Source organism: Notamacropus eugenii, chromosome 3 (assembly GCF_028372415.1).
Source record: "Notamacropus eugenii isolate mMacEug1 chromosome 3, mMacEug1.pri_v2, whole genome shotgun sequence".
NCBI classification, from domain to species: domain Eukaryota; kingdom Metazoa; phylum Chordata; class Mammalia; order Diprotodontia; family Macropodidae; genus Notamacropus; species Notamacropus eugenii.
In genome coordinates this window covers 178,253,837-178,272,832 of record NC_092874.1, presented here as the reverse complement: position 1 = coordinate 178,272,832, position 18,996 = coordinate 178,253,837, and the positions used below count along the sequence as shown (strand labels likewise).

Sequence of the window (18,996 nt, the reverse complement as noted above, 5' to 3'; positions counted from 1 at the left end):
ATGACCTATGTTTTATCCAGACTAGATCTTTAATGTTGGACATACCGCCCCCCCCCAAAAAACAACCTGTTATTGATAATAACTCAAATATATACCAATGACATTTACTAAGTGCTTACTGTTTGATAGGCACTTGTGTTAATCACTAGAGATACAAATACAAAAAGTAAGACAGTCCTTGTTCTCCAGTAGCTTATGTTATAGTAGGGAAAGACAACATAGAGAGGGTGTTTAGAGTGAAGGGCGTTTTAGTCTGAGAAATCAAAGTGGCATGATAGGAAGAAGTAATGTGTATGTGAGCAATTGTATGGCAAATAGATGACTGGAATACAGTGTGGTGGGATGGAGTCTGTGACTCTTACTATAACAGATCCATGAGGAGGATAGTATGACTATTACCTTCATTGATATGCAAGGAGATTTAAGACGATAAATGACTTATATAAGGTCACATAGCTAATAAGTGATAGAGATGAGACTTGAACCCAGGTTGTCTAATCAAAGTCCATAACTTTTTCCCACCATCTTGACTCTACTAGCTTCATGAGAATGTAATGAATGCACCATTCTATGTTACCTTCAGGTAGGATGAGTTTTTGCTTGCTCACTTGGTTGTCCCAGCTATCTCCTCTTCTTTCAAATTCCTTATAAAAAGCCAAGCCTTTTTCAATACTAAGCTATCAGAAAAGTAAAATTTTGAGAAGAAATTGAACCCAAACGCTAGCAATACAAAGTGTCCTACCTCCTATGCCTTCCTCAATATGAGAAATATTTGTTCCTTAGGCAACTCAAAGGGAAAGATAGTTAAATATCCTGATCATCTAATAATAGTACCTGGGACTTGGTAAGTGCTTTACAAATGCTTGTTAGTAAGGCACTTTTCAGAGGAAGAAATTAAAACCATCTGTAGTCATATGAAAAAATACTCTAAATCACTATTGATTAGAGAAATGCAAATCAAAACAACTCTTAGGTACCACATCACACCTATCAGATTGACTAACATGACAAGCAGGAAAGCTATAAATGTTGGAGAACATGTGGAAAAATTGGAGCACTAATTCATTGTTGGTGGAGTTGTGAATTGATCCAACCATTCTGGAGAGCAATTTGGAACCAAAGGGCTATAAAAATGTACATACCCTTTGACCCAGCAATACCACTACTAACTCTGTATCCCAAATAGATCATTAAAAGGGAAAAGATATACCTGTACAAAAATATTTATAGCAGCTCTTTTTGTGGTGGCCAAGAACTAGAAATTGAGGGGATGCCCATCAGTTAGGGAATGGCAGAACAACTTGTGGTGTGTGAATGTAATGGAATATAATTGTGCTATAAGAAATGATGAGCCAAGTCGACTTCAGAAAACCTGGAAAGACTTACATGAACTGATGCTGAATGAAATAAGCAAAACCAGGATAACTTTGTAAAGAGTAACAGCCACATTGTATGATGTGTATTCACAAAGTCCTCCTGGACTTAGCTCTTCTCAGCAATGTAAAGATCTAAGACAGTTCTAAAAGACTCATGATAGAAAATGCTATCCACATCCAGAGAAAGAACTATGGAGTCTGAATGCAGATCAAACCATATTATTTGCTCTATCTTTTTGTTTTGTTTTGTTTTGATTTTCTCATGGTTCCTCCCATTGGTTCTAATTCTTTTATACAACATGACTAATGTGAGAAAATGATGAATAAGAATGTATATGTAGAACCTATATTGGATTACATGCCATCTTGGAGAGAGGAGAGAGGCAGAGAAAATTTAAAACTTACAGAAATGAATGTTGAAAACTAAAAATAAAATTTAAAAACAAACAAATAAAAAGAAGTCATCAAGTCCAACCCCATTGTACAGGTAAAGAAGCTGAGGCCCAGGGAAGTTAAATGACTTACCCCAAGTTACAGGAAATAAATAGTTCAGCTAGGATTTGAACTCAGGTCCTTAGACTCCAAATCACATGTTGTCTCTACCTTACCATTCTGGATACCAAAGTTAGAAAGACTTTGGTGAGATAGGAGTCTGTTTTCTACCATGCCACTTTCTGCTCCATATTCCTAAAGGCAAGAAGAGCTCCCAAACCTCTTTTAGTAATTAAATTATTGTTGTTGTCTAAAAAAAATGCTTATTGAAATCATCCTATAGTATAGACCTATCAGTACAGACCAACTAATAGCTAAAAAAAACCAAACAAACAAACAAAACTTAAAACTATTCAGAGACTTTTAGGACATCCTGTATGAGGTTCCTAGTCTGATGATGTTTCCAATATACCATGTTTCATCAGCACAGTTCTCATTTAAGAAGATGTTGTTTTTGCTCTCTTGGTACTTGTCTCTCAAACATAGAGTTTTAATAACTATTAAAACTTAAAATTGTGTGTGTGTGTGTGTGTGTGTGTGTGTGTGTGTCCTGCTCTGTGAGGGCCTGGACTGTTTCATTTATGTCTTTGTATCCTTAACTCTTATTCTATAGTTCCTGAACATATGATTGGTACTTATTGATTGAGATAGTAGGTCAAGGTTCTTGTCTGTGCTCCACCCATACTCTGGACATGTCACTTAAACTTTTCTAAATCTATCACCTCATCTATAAAATGGGTACAGTGCTTTCTCTGTTCAACTTTCCCCTCCCCTGAGCGTGAAAAGCTATTGAGATAATTTATGTGAACCATTAAATAAATACATACAAGGTGGTTTGGTGAATTTATTTTCTACTACTGCATTACTAGGCTCTGTTTTGTTTGTTCTTCTGTTTTGGGTATGAGACTAATGATTCTGGACGTTTGTTTTATCATAGCAGGTGAGTTTTACTTTAAAGCAGTAATTTTCTGCTTTGCTTGGCATATGCTTTTTGGAATTCAGGAAGCTGAAATATTATCTGGCCATTTGCAAGGAAACATCCATGTGTATGTATGTAGAATACATACAATAATTCATGTGTTCTCCCTATCACGTTGTTGCAATTCTTTCTTTGTTTTGTCATGGATCATTCACCTTTGTTTTAGGTTAATGGGTATCACTTCTTCTCCACTAGTTAGTTTCATGTAATTTTATGGTTTGAAATGCTTAGATTTGCTTAACTGTTCTGGATAGAACCCTGGATAGAACCCTTTTCCAATGAAATTAAACCATTTGGAGTTTGTCAAGAAAGTTTCTTCTATTGAGTAATTTGTTATAATATATTCTGTTTCAGTATCTGTTACTATGGCAATGACTGCGGGGACTACAACTTTTCCCATGAGCAACCACACCCGGGAAAGAGTTACTGTAGCTAAACTCACATTGGAGAATTTCTACAGCAACCTAATTTTACAGCATGAAGAAAGAGAAACCAGGTATGGGAAAAAGTAGTCTGAGTCAATTTCTTACGTTGCTTGAGCTGTTACATTAATTGGTCAGAATACAAGCATGTTTTCCATTAAGAAGTTTTATAGCATGGAACAAGCCATTCTACTTCTGAGTAGCCTACACTTAGTGGAAATTCATTTACTCATTGGTTTGGTTTCTAGAAATACTCTCTCAAGACATATTCAGTTCAGATCAAACAAGTACCCATATCACACTCAAACTAAGCACATATAAAATTTTATAGTGGGGAAAAATGTGTTATGGCTCTGAAATGTTTTTTATTTTGTGTTTAGTGGACATATTCCCAAGCTGGTTCTTTTTTCAATTGGTAGTAGCTAACGTTTTGAAACATGTGTATGGGTTTACATGGTTGCTTAGGCCAACCTTCCCTAAACAGGCTACAGAATTAGAGACAAAAATGACAAATTGAGAAAATTTACGTCTTCATGATAATAGCCATTAGTACTTTGCAAGACTGACTTAAAATATGTAATAAGTTATAAAATTGCAAAATTGTCTGCTTTCACGGTAGGGATCGTAGAGAAGGTATCCCAGGAGAAAATCGGTGTCCCTACATCTGTCTATTAAAATCCTTCTAAATAAGGTTCAGTTCAGACAAGATCTTCTCTATGAAGCCTTCTCTGATCTTTTCTGTCAAAAGTGATAGCATAGCATTTTGTACTCCTTGCTACTTACCAAATTGTTACGTACTTGAGGGTAGAGACTGATGTCCTATTTATTGTTGTATCCCCTACACCATGTAGCATAGGACATTATACAAACATAGTAGCATTCAGTAAATATTGGAGATACAGTGCTATTTTTTTGGGTGACTACATTAGAACACACATTTCCCAAAGGGAAATATTAGACCATCTTACTGCCTTAGCCATATCTTTCGGCTAACATTGGTAAAAAGTGCAGGTCCTTAATTATTATCCGTTTGAATGAATAAATAAATTTTCTGAGGTCTAAAAACATTCCTCTATTTTGGTCAAATATTCCTTGCTGGACAGCTTTACCTGGATATTTTTCTGGTATTTCAAACTCTGTGTTGAAAATTGAACTCTTCATATTTCTACTGAAACTTGCCCCTTTTCTGTTTCTCTCTTTTGTTGTTGTCGTTGTGGATGTTGTTGATGGCACCACTGTCCACTCAGATTTGGCGCCGTCTTTGACCCTTTCTTCTCCTTCACTGCCCCCACCAATCAGTTGCCAGGTCCTTCGATATTACTTCACTGTATCTCTTTCATCTGCCCCTTACTCTTTACTCTCTCCTCACACATTTCAGGTCCTTCTTACTTTTATCCTGGGTTATTGTTACAGCTTCTTAACTCTTCTTTCACCTTCTAGCATCTTCCCTTCCAGTCCATCCTTCACACAGCTGCCAAAATAATATGAATAATGCATAGATGTGAGCCTGTTGCTCTCCTGCTCACAAACCTTTAGTGATTCCTCATTGTCTGTAGGATAAAATACAGATCCCTTAGCCTGGCATTTCAGATCCATCATAAGACAGCTTCTTCTTATCTTTCCAGCCTGATTTCTTACTCCTTTCCTTTACATCTTCTACTTTATATCAAAACCCAGCACTTTTCTATCTTTGCATTCACCCAGACCTTCCCTGCACCTGGGGAATTTGTTACCTCTTTTCTAATGCCTGTGGAACTCTTTCTCTTCCTTCAAGGCCTAACTCTTCTTTGAAGTAGTGTGTTATTCCTCTCACTACCCCACTGCTAAAAATGATTACAAGCTTCCTGAATTTTCATGGAGTACTTTAGCTTTTCCTTTGCACATAACACATCTTTCCCTTATACTTATCTGTTTATATGCTGTATTCCCTTCTTAAGTCCTTGGGGGCAGGGACTGTGGATTCTTAAGTTTTGTATCCCAAACACTATGCATACTACCTTGCATTTTAACAGTTACTTCTTAAGTTTTTGTTGAATTGAATTTTGCTTTATAGTACATATCATATAGTATTATATGTTGTTGTTCAGTTATTCTAATAGCGTCTGATCCTTTGTGACACCATTTGGGTTTTTCTTGGCAAAGATACTGAAGTGGTTTGCCATTTCCTTCTCCTGCTCATTTTACAGATGAGGAAGCTGAGGAAAACAAGGTTTAGTGACTCAACCAGGGTAACACAGCTAGTTAGTGTCTTGGGCCAGATTTTAATTCAAGATAAATTGAGGCACAGACAGGTTGTTCCTCTCCCAGAGTTATGCAGCTGGAGAGCAATTGAGGCAGGATGTGAACCCAAGTCTTTCCACCTCTAAACCCTGTTCCCTGTCCATTATAATACACTGGTGTCATCTACTGTCTTCTGAATATCAATTTGAGTAAAAAGATAAGTGATTATGCTATCTATACCTTTTAGCCCACTTTGCTCTGATCCTAGGGAAAAAAATAGAAGCTCACATTTACATAGATTACCTATTACTATAGTGTGTCATAGTATGTATTCATTTGTCTGTAAATGAGTGGGTTGATCTCTCTGATACTTTGAACAATAAATTTGTGTTAAGTGAATTCGAGAAAAATGTCATCTACAAGGTTTGAGGAAGGAACATCCAACATTTAGACTTGCCTTTAAGCGATAGCAGGGTTAAAATGTTTTCTACATGTTGGTGAATTGCCCAGAGATCAGTCTTTAAGCTTGTTGTCCACATTTTGTGACATTTTCTACCACCTGAAAGAAATTGTGCACTCATTTTTAGAGGAGAGGCTTTCAGGTATCAGTCTTCCACTCCTGACATCCTCACTGTGTTCATTAATTTCTTCTCTCCTGTCCACAAAGCAGGAGGTTGAGAAAAAGTGGTCATTGTGATTGCGAAAGGCATTCTTAATGATTTCTCTGTGTGTCATGCCATGTGAGGTATTATTTAAAATGAATATAAAATTGTCTCTGGCCTTTAGAGCCCATAACTTAAGAGAGTGTGGATGACAACAGACTTAGAAAGGGCAAAGATAAGTGGGCAAGTGCAAAAACTCAATAGAATATAACAAGAAGATACATACTTTTATGGGGTAATAGGTGGTGGGGAAATGATGGGGATTGAAAGTTTACCTAAGGTAGGCTCAGAAGGAACTTCCCACATTGCTTCTGAATAAAGATGTTTTCGTGATGTATGTGGGATTTTAGGAAAATTTTTAATGAAAGAAGAGGATTTGGCAATCTTTGGAAAGAGGCTTGAAGAAGACTTGGACATAGAGGGCTAATTATGCAGATTTGCTTATAGTGTCATTAATCCACTGTGTGTTACTTCTAAGGACATCGGTATTTGTTGGCAAACTTTAATTATTTTCTAGTCATAGATTTAATTTCATAGAAAAGAAATATAGGTGATTGAAAATTTGATTCAAAAGGAAGCTCTTTTGTTGCTTATTCTGAGTCTACTCAGAGATTTGCATCTGCATAATTTTTATTCCAAGTTGGTTGTCATTTTAATGCAGAGGCCAGTCCTATTTTAGTACATTTTAATGCTTATTGGTATATGACATCCTTAGATGCCTTAGATAGAGTTTTTCCTTAGATAGAGTTGTATTGTAAAATTACTCTGAAGTATTTTCTTGGAAGCAAGTTACAAAATTTCCTCTTCCTCATGCCAACACATACACACACACGCAAGCATGTTTGCATATACAGTAGACACACACAAACACATGCCACCACCAATAAGAACAAAAACATCAACAATAGTGCCTGGGGTGACTTGGTTTAAGAGATTGATGCCCTTTAGGCATTTTTCATAAATAATTCACTTTTGCTACCTGTAGCAATAGTATTAATGTGAATTCTATGTTATATGACATTATGGTGATTAGGCTGGCATAGTTCATTAAATGTTCTAGTCAGTAATAATTTGACATACTGACATCCATTGATACCATCCTCCCCCAAAGCCCTACTCCCTCTCCCTTTGTTTGGACCTGTAGTTTCTTTAGTGTAGGGAACTGCCTATGAGGAACTTCCCTCTACCAATGCAGGTGCATTCTTCTCCATTACTTACAATCTTAGGGGAGTTCCCTGGGGCTCTGAAAGACTATGACTAACTCAGAGTCCCACAGCCAGGATGCCAGAGTTAAGCCTAGAACCAGGTCTTCATTCTGAGGTCAGCTCTCTACTACATCATAATGCCTCCATGGCTTTGTAATTATTAAACAATTAAAATACTGCAAATATTTTTGATACCTGCCAGGATGTCAGAGTTGAGTCTAGAACTGGTTAGATCTTCATTCTGAGGTCAGCTGTTTACTATGTCATACTGCTTCCATAGTTGTATAATTATCAAACAGTTAAAATACTACAAAATACTTTCAGTGCCAAACTGTTTTTAACATAATTTTACCTTGATAATTTAGAAGGCACTTTAGGATCTTTCCTTTTTTCAGGTTTGCTATTATAAATGTAATAGGAACAAATGGTACTTTCCCATGCTGTAATAGTGCCTCACACCTTTCATGTGGACACGTGGATACCTACTTGCTTTTGAGTTGCCTTAGTCATTCCCACCTACTCTCAGACCAGCAGACCTAGTTTCTCAGAAAAGGACTGAATTCTCTCAAGGTACCTAATGCACAGAACTGACTCTTGAATTGTGGTGCTGGAGGAGACTTTTGAGAGTCCCTTGGACAGCAAGGAGATCAAATCAGTCAATACTTAAAGAAATTAACTCTTACTGTTCAAGGACAAATATTGAAGCTGAAGCTTAAATACTTTGGCAACATAATGAGAAGACAGGACTTGTTGGAAAAGACTGATGCTGGGAAAGATTGAAGGCCAAAGGAAAAGAGGACAGCACACAATGAGATAATGTCATGGAAGCAATGAACATGAGCTTGGGCAGATTTGGGGAGATAGTGGAGGACAGGAGGGCCTATTTTATGATCCATGGGGTCACAAAGGGTCTAAAATGACTGAACCATCTAAGGAATGTTCTTTTATGGGCATTTCCTACCCACCATTCTAGTTCTTGAGCCCCTACCAACTCACTTCCATTTACACAAACCAGCTAATCACAATGATGACATTTTTATATCTTAAACAGAACTGTTTACTTAGCAATAAGGCAAGAAGAAATAATATCATAGCAAATGCAGGAATAATAAGTACGTTATAATCTTCACATAAACCTGGGTCACACTCTGTCTTCATGTAACAGAGTGAGTCTTATAAGATTATGGATAGATAAAAATCTACATCACAGATCTTATTACGTTCCCACCCAATTGCCTTTCTTCTGAATTTTCCTTATTTATGTTGAAGGTACCACCATTTTCCCAGTTACCCACATTCACAAATTCAGTGTCAGCCTTGATATCTACCTCTCACTCACCCCACAAATCCTATCAAGTTTTCAAGTCTCAAAGATTCTACCTCCATAACATTTCTCACATCCACCCCCTTCCTTCTACTCACACGGCTCCCAGCCACCCTTTTTCAGACCCTCATTATCTTTACCTGCCCCATTACAAGAGTCTTCTAACTGATCTTCTAGTCTCAAATCTTTCTCTTCTCTAATCTAGCCTCCCCATAGCTGCCAAATTGATATTACTACATGGCAAGTCAAGCCTTGTCAGTCTTCTATTGAGTAAAACCCAGTACTTATTGATCCTAGGACCAAGTATTATTTTATTTTTGTCTCATTCTTTTTAATCTTCTATTTCTGTGTAAACCTTTTTAATGGAAGTTGTTTTAATAAACTATTTATGTAGTCATACCATATATATAATTTGTACTTAAGTAAATATATATATATAGCATGCTCACAATTTTTTAATTGATGGAATCTAAGACTGTAAGTTACAGAGCAGGTTGGTAGAGGGAGTTTCTTCATTGAGAGTACCCTATACCAATTAAATCTTGGTCTTTTGATTTTATATTATGCTAATTTTCGACTTTATCTCTCTGCCTCCCAACTGAGCCACTTTTTGTAACAAAGATTTTAAAAAGAAATAAAAAGCAAAAATAATTTGATAAAAGTAACTGAGTCTGAATGCGCATGCTATATTCTACACTTATTGTCCACCACTTCTGAAATGAAGAGAGTGAATAAGATACATTGTCTCAACCTTCTTAGACCAAACTTGGTCATTATAATTACATGGCATATTGTATTTGGTTGGGGTTTTTTTTTTCCATTTAAGATCATGGCTTTGTAGAGGAAAAAGACCTCAGAGATTTTTTATCCAACCCTCTTATTTTATAAATGAGGAAGTTGAGGCCCAGGGAGATTGTGACTTCCCAAGTTTTCATAGATAGTATCAGAGGAGAAATTTGAACTCACCTTCTTTGACTCCAGAACTAGCGTTCAGAGTGCTTCCTACATTATTGTCATTTGTGCAAAATAGTTTTATATTAGTATGTTAGTCCTGATGGAATAAGTGGATGAAAACTATTCCAAAGGGGTCATGAAGGCTGCTGCAGCAACTTTGGAGCCCTTAGAGCTTGATCAGACATCAAAGACTCCAAGGTCATGCACTGAATTCTGGGCCATTTTCAGTCATCCTTACTTTTGTCGTGCCATTACACTTCAGTGACTCTGGAAGAGAGAATGAGGCTGACAACTTCATGCAGCTCTGCCTCCATTAGATCCAATCCAAATTCTAGTCAAGACATCATCCCGTGATACCTTTGATCCTTTTCAAAAAATGATGAACAAACAATGGATGTTAGTTCTTATTTCGGTTCATATGAGCTTTTTAATTAAAATTTTCTTTTTTAAATTGTGAACTTAATCAGCAACAAATATTTAAATATACAATGTAGAACAGAGACTATGTATAATAAACTGAATTTGTTGAATTTATTTTGGAAGAAGTATGTTTATTATATAAAATTTAACAAGGTAAATATGTCTTCCCCTGCTTCGGTGAATTCATTGTATCCATCATTTCTTGTGATCAAATTCACATACCATAATTTGTTTAGACATTTCTCAGTTTATGGGCATAAACTTTGTTTCTATTTTTTTATCACAAAAAAAAGTTATGATGAATATTTTAGTATATTTGACCTTTCTGTCTTTGACCTTTGCATTCCTACTCCACATTCCTAGAGGCCCTACTCAACTCTGGTCTTTTTATCAAAAATGCTTGAATGTCCCCAATTCCCTCAAAGGTCCATTTTCCTCCCTGTAGGATTATATTCAGTTTTACAGAGTAAGTTATTTTTGGTTGTAAGCCTGCCTTTGGGAATATTGTATACCCAAATCTTCTCTTGGTAATGGCTCTGTGATCCTGACCATGCATCTTTGGTTCTTAAATTGCTTCTTTCTGATTGTTTGTAGTATTCTTTCTTTGTGGTGGGACCTCTGGATTTTGGCTATGACATTCTGTGACGAGATCTCTATAGATCTTTTAGAGTCAGAGTGCAGGATATTCAAGTCCCTCTTTGGAGGCTCAGGACAGAATGCTAAACACCTTAGTCCTTGGGCTATCATGGTCTGAGCACTGCTGCTCTGCAGTGACTGGGAGTGGGAAGGAGGAACCCCTGGCTTTCACAGTTTCTGAATATAAAGCCCTGAAGTTGACATGTATCTCTGGCTTGTCTCAAATTCTTTGGAAGGCTATTAAATAGTTTACCTGTGCTGTCCTTTGGCTTTACTGGTGACCCCCTTTCCTACTGCCAAATGAGCTTCTGGATAACTTTTTTAATGAATCTCTGGAGTGGAAGTAGCCATTTTTTTTAGTCTCTTTTTGGATATTTGTAATCATCATTTGTTTCAGAGAGAATTCAAATTTTCAGTAGGCAGATGAGAGCTGGGCGTGCCAGCTGGATGGATAGCCATCTTGTCCATAAGGCCTGGAACAACCTTTAGGGGCCCAGTAATGTACTTAAATGCTGCTGGTGGTGCATTCTATAAAGATCTGGGCCTGTAGTCAGGAATACTTGAGTTCAAATCCAACTTCAGACATTTACTAGCTGTGTGATCCCAAGAAATCACTTAACCTCTGTCTGCCTCAGTTTCCTCAACTGTAAAATGAAGAAAATAGAATAATGAAGATAATAATAAAACCTCTCAGATTTGCTGTGAGGATCAAATGAGGTATAATATTTGTAAAGAACTTAGTGTAGTGCTTGACACATAATAACTTAATAAATGTGTGTTTCCTTCCTTTTCAACATAAACCATATAATAGTGATCTCTCTGATAAAACCTATCATTTTCACACTCTGATCCGGTCCTGGCTTAGATTTATAGTCGACTACCACCCCTCTTATTGGAAAAATGAATTAAATATAATTTTGGATATTATCTATCTAAGAGACTTTGTCCTTTGCTTGAATTATTTCATTGAGAACACATTTTAAGCAAGACTTAAGGCTACTTGCTAAGCTTAATTAGTTTTCCCTCCTATGCATTCTCTATGAAAACAATCTAAAAATCTCATGTGAGCATTGCAGTCTCATGGCCCGTCATCTCATTGTTATCCTTATGGTGTTTTGTAGTTCAGGATGAAGTTTAAAATGCAGTGTATCCCTGTATTTCCTAGGGGTCGAAGACTTGACACACTGTTTATGCCTCTGACAATGAACTGATAACTTCTAAAGCTTTATTTCTTAGCTTTAGATAACTAAAGTAGTAAATGTGGAGGAGCTTATTATAATTATCAGCCAGGAGTCAAAGACCTACCTAAAAATAAACATTTTGTTTTTCTTCGTACAGGCAGAAGAAATTAGAGGTAGCAATGGAAGAAGAAGGACTGGCAGATGAAGAGGTAAGATTGCTGATGTATCTCATAATTTTTATACTTCCAGATGATTGCATAATTTAGAATATCATCACCTGACTTACAGACATTCTATTTCATCACTTTTAGTCATAAATCTGTTAAAGAAAAGGAAAAAAGTCAGATTACTAATTTTCCGTCACCATTTTTAGCATGAGTCACCAAAAGGTCAACTCAGGCATTACCTAATCTGTTCTTTTATAAATGAAATTATGCCTTTCTAAAATACTTTGTAGTTTTAATATCTTAACATATACAAAAGCACTTTGTTTCATTTAAAGTAGAAGTGAGTTGATTTGTTTAATAAAATTTATTTACGTAGCCAATCAGGAAAACTTTCCATCAACCCAACCTTCTTCCCCCAAAAATGCTTTCTTCTTTGATTTACTTAAGGAATCTGTGAGTTCATCAGTTTGGGTGTTCCCTTTATCAATATAGATTTCAACCCTTCTAAATCAGACAGTTTAATGAATTTCAAGGATCCCTCAAATTCATTACCTGATGTTAATGGGCCTCTCAGAAGATACATAGGCCGATCCGCAAGATGATAGACTCTTTGTCCATAACTCGGCGTGCACTCAAAGTTTCTAACTTGGGAAGATATGCCAAGATTTTAGGTCCTTTAAGAACCCCCAGTTCAATATAAATTAGTACCAGCAGGGGAACTAGAACAGTGTCTAACCATGATAGATCTTCCAAACTCATTTTATTTTATGACTACAATTACTTATAGTCTTGACATTTTAAAAAGGAAAATGGCTTAGTTCTATAGATAAGCACTTGGAAAAACGATAAGATTAGTGGAGCCCATGCTTTCATTTCTACTTATTACTAATAAAAACTTCTCTATATATTAAAAAAAACTTACAGTTTAGAAACTGATTCAGAGTATCTCTGCATATAATAGGATCTTTTTAAATCGTTAGTTGCAGTAATTTTAGTTACCCTTCTAAATAATAATTTAATAGAGAAGTTTCATCTCTTTGCCTTAAGAGTGTTAGAGTTGGAGGGGAATTTCAAGATCATTTAGCCAGTCAAGAAACAAGGATCCCGAAGGTTAAGTGATTTACATAAGATCATACAGCTAATTAGCGGCAAAGCAGAACCAAGACCCAGGTTATCTGGCTTTTAATCCAATCTCCTTTGGGGATATTTGTCACAAACTTGTAGTATATTGATTATAAAGATTTTTTTAATTACATGAATAACATTGATTTGAATACTATGAATATTCAAGTTATATTAGTATACATTTTGCTTAATTTAATTTAAATTAAATTTAAAACATTAAAATGCATTTTAGACAATCTGATTTTTAATAAAAAATTACCTTTAATCTATGCCAGCATACATGTTTTTATTTCCATGATAGATGTTTATAATGTATATATACCCTTCAAGCATTTGTGAACTCGAAGAAAACCATACATTCCTTGTCCTATTTTAGGAAAACCTAACCACACATACAATATGCTTCACTCATATGGAATGTTAATAGTAGAGATTTTTAAAGACTACTTGTTGATGGAGCAAGAGGGGCTGGGTATAGTATCTACTATGCTATATTTTAGTTGTCTCCTTCCTTGTGTGGGATATTTACCATCCCACAAAAAAATGTTTAAACTAGTTTCTCCCAAATATTTAGTCTGTGAGCAAATAGTGAGCAAATAAAATACACATTCATTATTCCTAGGTTGTTTTTTTTTTTTAATGCATATCTGCTTTAGGCACATAATTTGCGAGGCTGGTTTTGAGTATATGACTTTACTTTTACTGAATAATTTAATTGAAAGTCTTCTTTTTCATTCTGGCGAGGCTACTTCAAATAATTCTTATATTGATTCATTTCTGTAGTTTTTTAAAATTCAAAGTATTTAAAGCAAATGGTTCTATGATGCCACCTTGTGTTTTTTATTGGTATAGTCAAAAGAATAACATGGCTTAGGAGAGAAGCCATTTGGAGAGTTAGCAGAGTTTGCTATTTACAAACAAATCAATTCTTGAATCTAACCCAAACTACTGGAATGTGTCTGACATGAGTGGAAATGCCAAATTCTGTTGTACTCAAGGCTTGTTTATGTTACTAGCTGACTTTTTATGCCATATCCAAATTTTTAAATTTCCTTAATTATATTTCTTGGCAATGCACTTACTTGTACTTTGCTTTATGGTCAGTGTCAAAGTATGGTTAGTGAGAGAGGAAATAAAGTAAGCCATCAGAACAAAGATGGCTCCATTTTGATACTTGGTTTTTATCATCACTCACTGTCAAGCATTTTATTGATTTTCTAAATCATGCAGTTTTATCCTTTGATAATTTGAGTGAGCAGCTTAAATTTGGCTGGGTTAAACTACAATTGAATTTAGAATCTAAGTCATGTTTTACCAGGAGCTTCTTAGATTATTTATATTTAAATCTAGCAAGGTGTATTGGACTGTGGTGGGTACATTCTGAAATCCTTGACTCAGGAAATGATTTTGACAATTTCATTAGTTTAAATTTTATGGCCATGTTTATTATACTATATTGTAAGTCTTAGGAACAATGTCTTATTCATGCTTATTTCCCCCATGCTACTTGGTACATATGTAGAATATGCTCAATAAATATTCGTTGAATGAATTTTCAAGTAAGGGAGCTGTGTTACCATTACCAGTCATGTTTTTAAAATCTGATTACCACAGACTTCTGGTAATGTTGTTATCAGTTTATCTTAGGATTATTTTGTAATAGAATCCTTAACAGAGCATACTGGACACTTTAGGAATTTGAGTGGAATGCATTTCCTTAAGAGAATTCAAATGGATGACAGAATATTGTCAGTTAATAAGTAAAAATCAAATTATATGTGATTCATACATTTCCTAGTCCTTCAATTCATGTAATAAATATGTCAGGCTACAGAGGAGACCCATCTATTGGGTAAAAAGTTGAACCAGTTGTTTACCAAAGCTCTTCTGTGTCAAGGAGTCTGCGAATAATTGAGGTTTTTTAGATAATATATTATTGGTTTGTGTTTTAGAGTATTAATATTTCTTTTTAAAAACTGCTGGTTAGGTCAGATCTGAAGTACTGTGTTCAGATAGTTTCAACATTTTCCACAAAATATTTTAATTCATTCAGCATTAAATTATTAAAATTTAAGATTAAAATAAAAAATTAAACCTTTTCCTGCATCCATGCATATCAAAAAATTTTATAGAAGTACGTATCCAAGTCTTCCATAATTCTGTTAGTGAATTCCCCTGAGCTTTTCTCTCTGATCAGATCCGAATAATAATGGTTAATGATAATAGCTAACATTCATATTGCAATTGAAGGTTTTCAGAATATTAACATATATTTTCTCTTGTGATCCTCACAACAATCTTGTATGGTAGGTCCTGTTATATTCCTCACTTTTCAGGTAAGAAAACTGAGGCTATGGGAAATTTAAGAAACTTTCCAAGGATCACACAGCTGGTGAGAGTTTGAATGTAGAGTTAAATCCTGGTCTTCCTTACTTTAAGTACAGTGCTCTCTCCATAATGCTTGAGATGTGCAGTAACACTCCTAGTGTTTCCTGGACCAGAGTATCATGGAATTGGGAAATAATTTACAAAATAAATAAATATACAGTAGAACCTAGATTACGTTAATATGTGGTTTTCTGAGTCAGTATACAGGGATCTGCATATACACGGACCTGTTTCTGTTTGAGTGTGACAAATCAGCACTATGCCAGGCTGAGAGAAGTCTAAGAGTCTTTCAAAATTTAGGTTTTTCTTTGGGATTACTTTAAATTGCATATTCCCATAAGCAGTCCAATCTGTTATCTCCCTTTTCTTCACTTACCAGTATAATTCATTGTCCATTTGACATTTAAATTGACTTTTTATGACAGATGTTTGGATTTGTGGGCAAACTCTGGATTGTCTGTTCCGTTGCTTCATAATCTTCATCCACTTGCTTTTTCCTGGGTAGAGTCAGACTGAACTGTTTTGTATGAATTTCATGTAGGACTCTGTGTAAGCATCCAGAGGACTTCACCATCAATAGGAAATTCTCATTTGATATAGATTCTACATTGTACAGACTCAGTGATAGTGGCAGACATAGTGTTTGTTATTGTTAATAATCAAGGGTCATTGAACAAAGGCATTTTTAATTGTTTAATTGTTAGGAATCCTATATAATTTTGCCATCCAGATGTGTAATGCCTTGTAGTAAAAGAGCCATTTTCTTTAGCAAATCAAATGCTTTTTTCCCTAATCAACAAGCAATAAACACTTAAGGATCTTGTGTTCTCTACACACTTTTAAAAAAAACATATGACTGTAAATGTCTGGTGTACTAAAGAATATAATTTTTAAAAGCAGTTACCTTCTCATTACTTTATCAAGAATTATTGAAAACATTTTGTAGAAATGGGAAAGTAGACCTATGGATTGGCTTTTTCCATCTCCTTTTTCATAATGAGGGCTAAGGTGTTTTTTTTTCCAACTCTTAGATTCTTTAAAATCAAGCTTTCTGAGTCACGTCACCCTCTAGCACAGGCCTCCTCTTTGCACGTTTCTTTTTTCTAGTCCAGTTGCTTTTCCAAAACATCTTTGTTTTCTTCAGTTCTATTTCTATTTATTCTTATAATAGACAGAGTGCAAATATGGTAGCACCACTGTTCTTGGTGGTAAAGAGAGATTATTGTAAAAGTCTTGACAGATCTTATCCATTTTTCATTTGATTGCTGTCCTGGTGCATTTTTCATTTGATTTCTCTCCTTAAGTGTCTTAGAGATGACTTTGCTTGATCTTTGAACTTGTTTACCCTTCAGTGCTTATTGTTGTACAGAATATTCTCCCACTTTTCCCAAATGAGTTTTATATTTTTTCAATTCAGTGGACATTTATTAAGCCCCTACTGTATCAGGCACTGTGCTAAGCACCAAAGATAGGAAAAGAGGCAAAAGACATTCTCTATCCTCAAGGATAGTCCAATGGCAGAGACAACATGTGAACAATTATATACAAAGCATGATAAATAGAAAATAATGAAGAGAGGGAAAGCACTGGAATTAAGAGGTGTTAGGGAAGGCTTCTTGTACAAGGTAAGATTTGAGTTGGGACTTAAAGGAAGCCAAGGAAATTGGAGTGGAGGAGGGAGAACATTCCAGACATAGGAGACAGCCAGAGTAAACATCCAGAGTTGAGTGATGGATTGTATAATTTCCACTGGCATTGTTTTTGGTTACCCTGTTTCTTGAATTGGCAAGGAGATAGAGTATTTTTGCAGCCCACGACAATTTCTAGAATTTCTTGCTCTCCTCAGCGTGGCGATTGATTTATGTCAGTCAAACTTATTTATAAAGTTGTTATTAATGTCCATTTCTTGATCTGTTTCCCTTTTTTTGACATTAATAACATTGAAAAGGTAAAATCAAAGCATGCCATATCTTTTTCTCATTTTTATCTCATCTAGTTTTGTTTTAATTTTGATCTTTGTTCTAAGTCAGTTCTGACTTACAATTTACTTGGGAATGGCTCCCACAGTGGTAGGTTTTTTCCTGTTTATCTAAATATTATACATTTTTTTGGTCTTTTATTTGGTATTCACTATGTCCAGTACCTCATGATTCTTTTCTTCAAAAATATTTTTGTGACAATTCAGAGGGATTCTTCAAGCTCTTAGCTTTTTTCATTTCTTGCTCCTAAATCATTTTGTAAAAATTTTCACCATCCTCATATCCAAATTTTCATTGAAATCACTAAGTATCTGAGTATCTGCTAAATTTAATTTGATGGGTCTTATCAGTTCTTTTATGTTAGTACAGAAGATGAAATTGTTTTCAGTTTCTTACATCTCACTGTTGACATGCTTTTTTTCTTTTGAGGGCCTATACCCAATAAAATTGACCTGGATAATAAAGATCATTAGTGGAAAAAACCTGACTTCTTCCCACTTGTGTTGAAGTTGAACACAATTTATTATTCTATATACTATTCTTTACGATAGTAATGTCAAATCTCAAACTTATATTTATCTCAGGACTTACTGGTCCAGTTCAAAAGAGCAAATTGAAGATAAGACAATTTGGAATAAATATATTTCAAGAAGAAAGGGAATAGTTTTGCATTATTGCATAGATATATCACATGTCTTCAGAAAACAAGCATTATCTCTTGCAAGGACTATAGTTTCTTTAAAAAATTTCTCCTGTATTTGCAGTCTGATGTAGCAGAACAGACAATAATGGCTAACATGTCTAGAGTGACTTGGGTTTTGCATAGAAACACTTAGAAAAATGTTTGCATACAAACATTATCTTATTTGATAAAATAACTTGGTAGAATTATTAGAAGTTTAGAATTGGGGGAAGTTACGTACTTTTGCCATCTCTCTATGACTAAATACCTGCATGGCCATTGTTAAGACTAAAAGTAAAAACTGAAAATGCTTTTTGAAACCAGAATAGTTGGAGAGCCAATCAAAATTTCAGAGAGTAGCAGCAGCAGGTGATAAACTTCTTAGGTACTTCAAGGGAGTCGTTCAGGAGAGTTTATCTCAGAAAAATATACACGTTTATTTTTATTTCTATGGAAAAATTTAGTATGTGGTGGGATTTATTTTCAGGTATTTACCTGGGTGCAGAGGAACATTAAACTCAATTTTTATTCCGGGTTCTTCTCAGGAAAATGGAGAAAAACACCAAGGAGTCATTTAAAATATGTGTTGATGCTTATTATGTGGTAGACTTTGGGATGAGTATTGAATGGAGAGAAAAAAATAAATCTTTAATACAAAATATTTATTCAGTGGACTATGAGTGGAGCATCATACTACATCCTGGAAAGGACATAAAATGGAGATAACAAGTTCCCTGCACTCATCTGTCTGAAAGGGAGATAACACATGCCACACCCTGATAGT

The 18,996-nt window shown here is 35.2% G+C and overlaps 1 protein-coding gene across 3 annotated transcripts in view; it reads left to right on the top strand.

Annotated features, from left to right (window-relative positions):
* The window catches only part of STK38L (serine/threonine kinase 38 like), a 112,674-nt gene that overhangs the window by 70,690 nt on the left and 22,988 nt on the right, over positions 1-18,996 (top strand). For all 3 annotated transcript variants that reach the window (XM_072653438.1, XM_072653436.1, XM_072653437.1), the window contains exons 2-3: positions 3,202-3,343; positions 12,029-12,080. In XM_072653438.1, coding sequence (XP_072509539.1) covers positions 3,213-3,343; positions 12,029-12,080 — 183 coding nt within the window. In that variant the 5' untranslated portion in view covers positions 3,202-3,212. The remainder of the gene's footprint in view (positions 1-3,201; positions 3,344-12,028; positions 12,081-18,996) is intronic.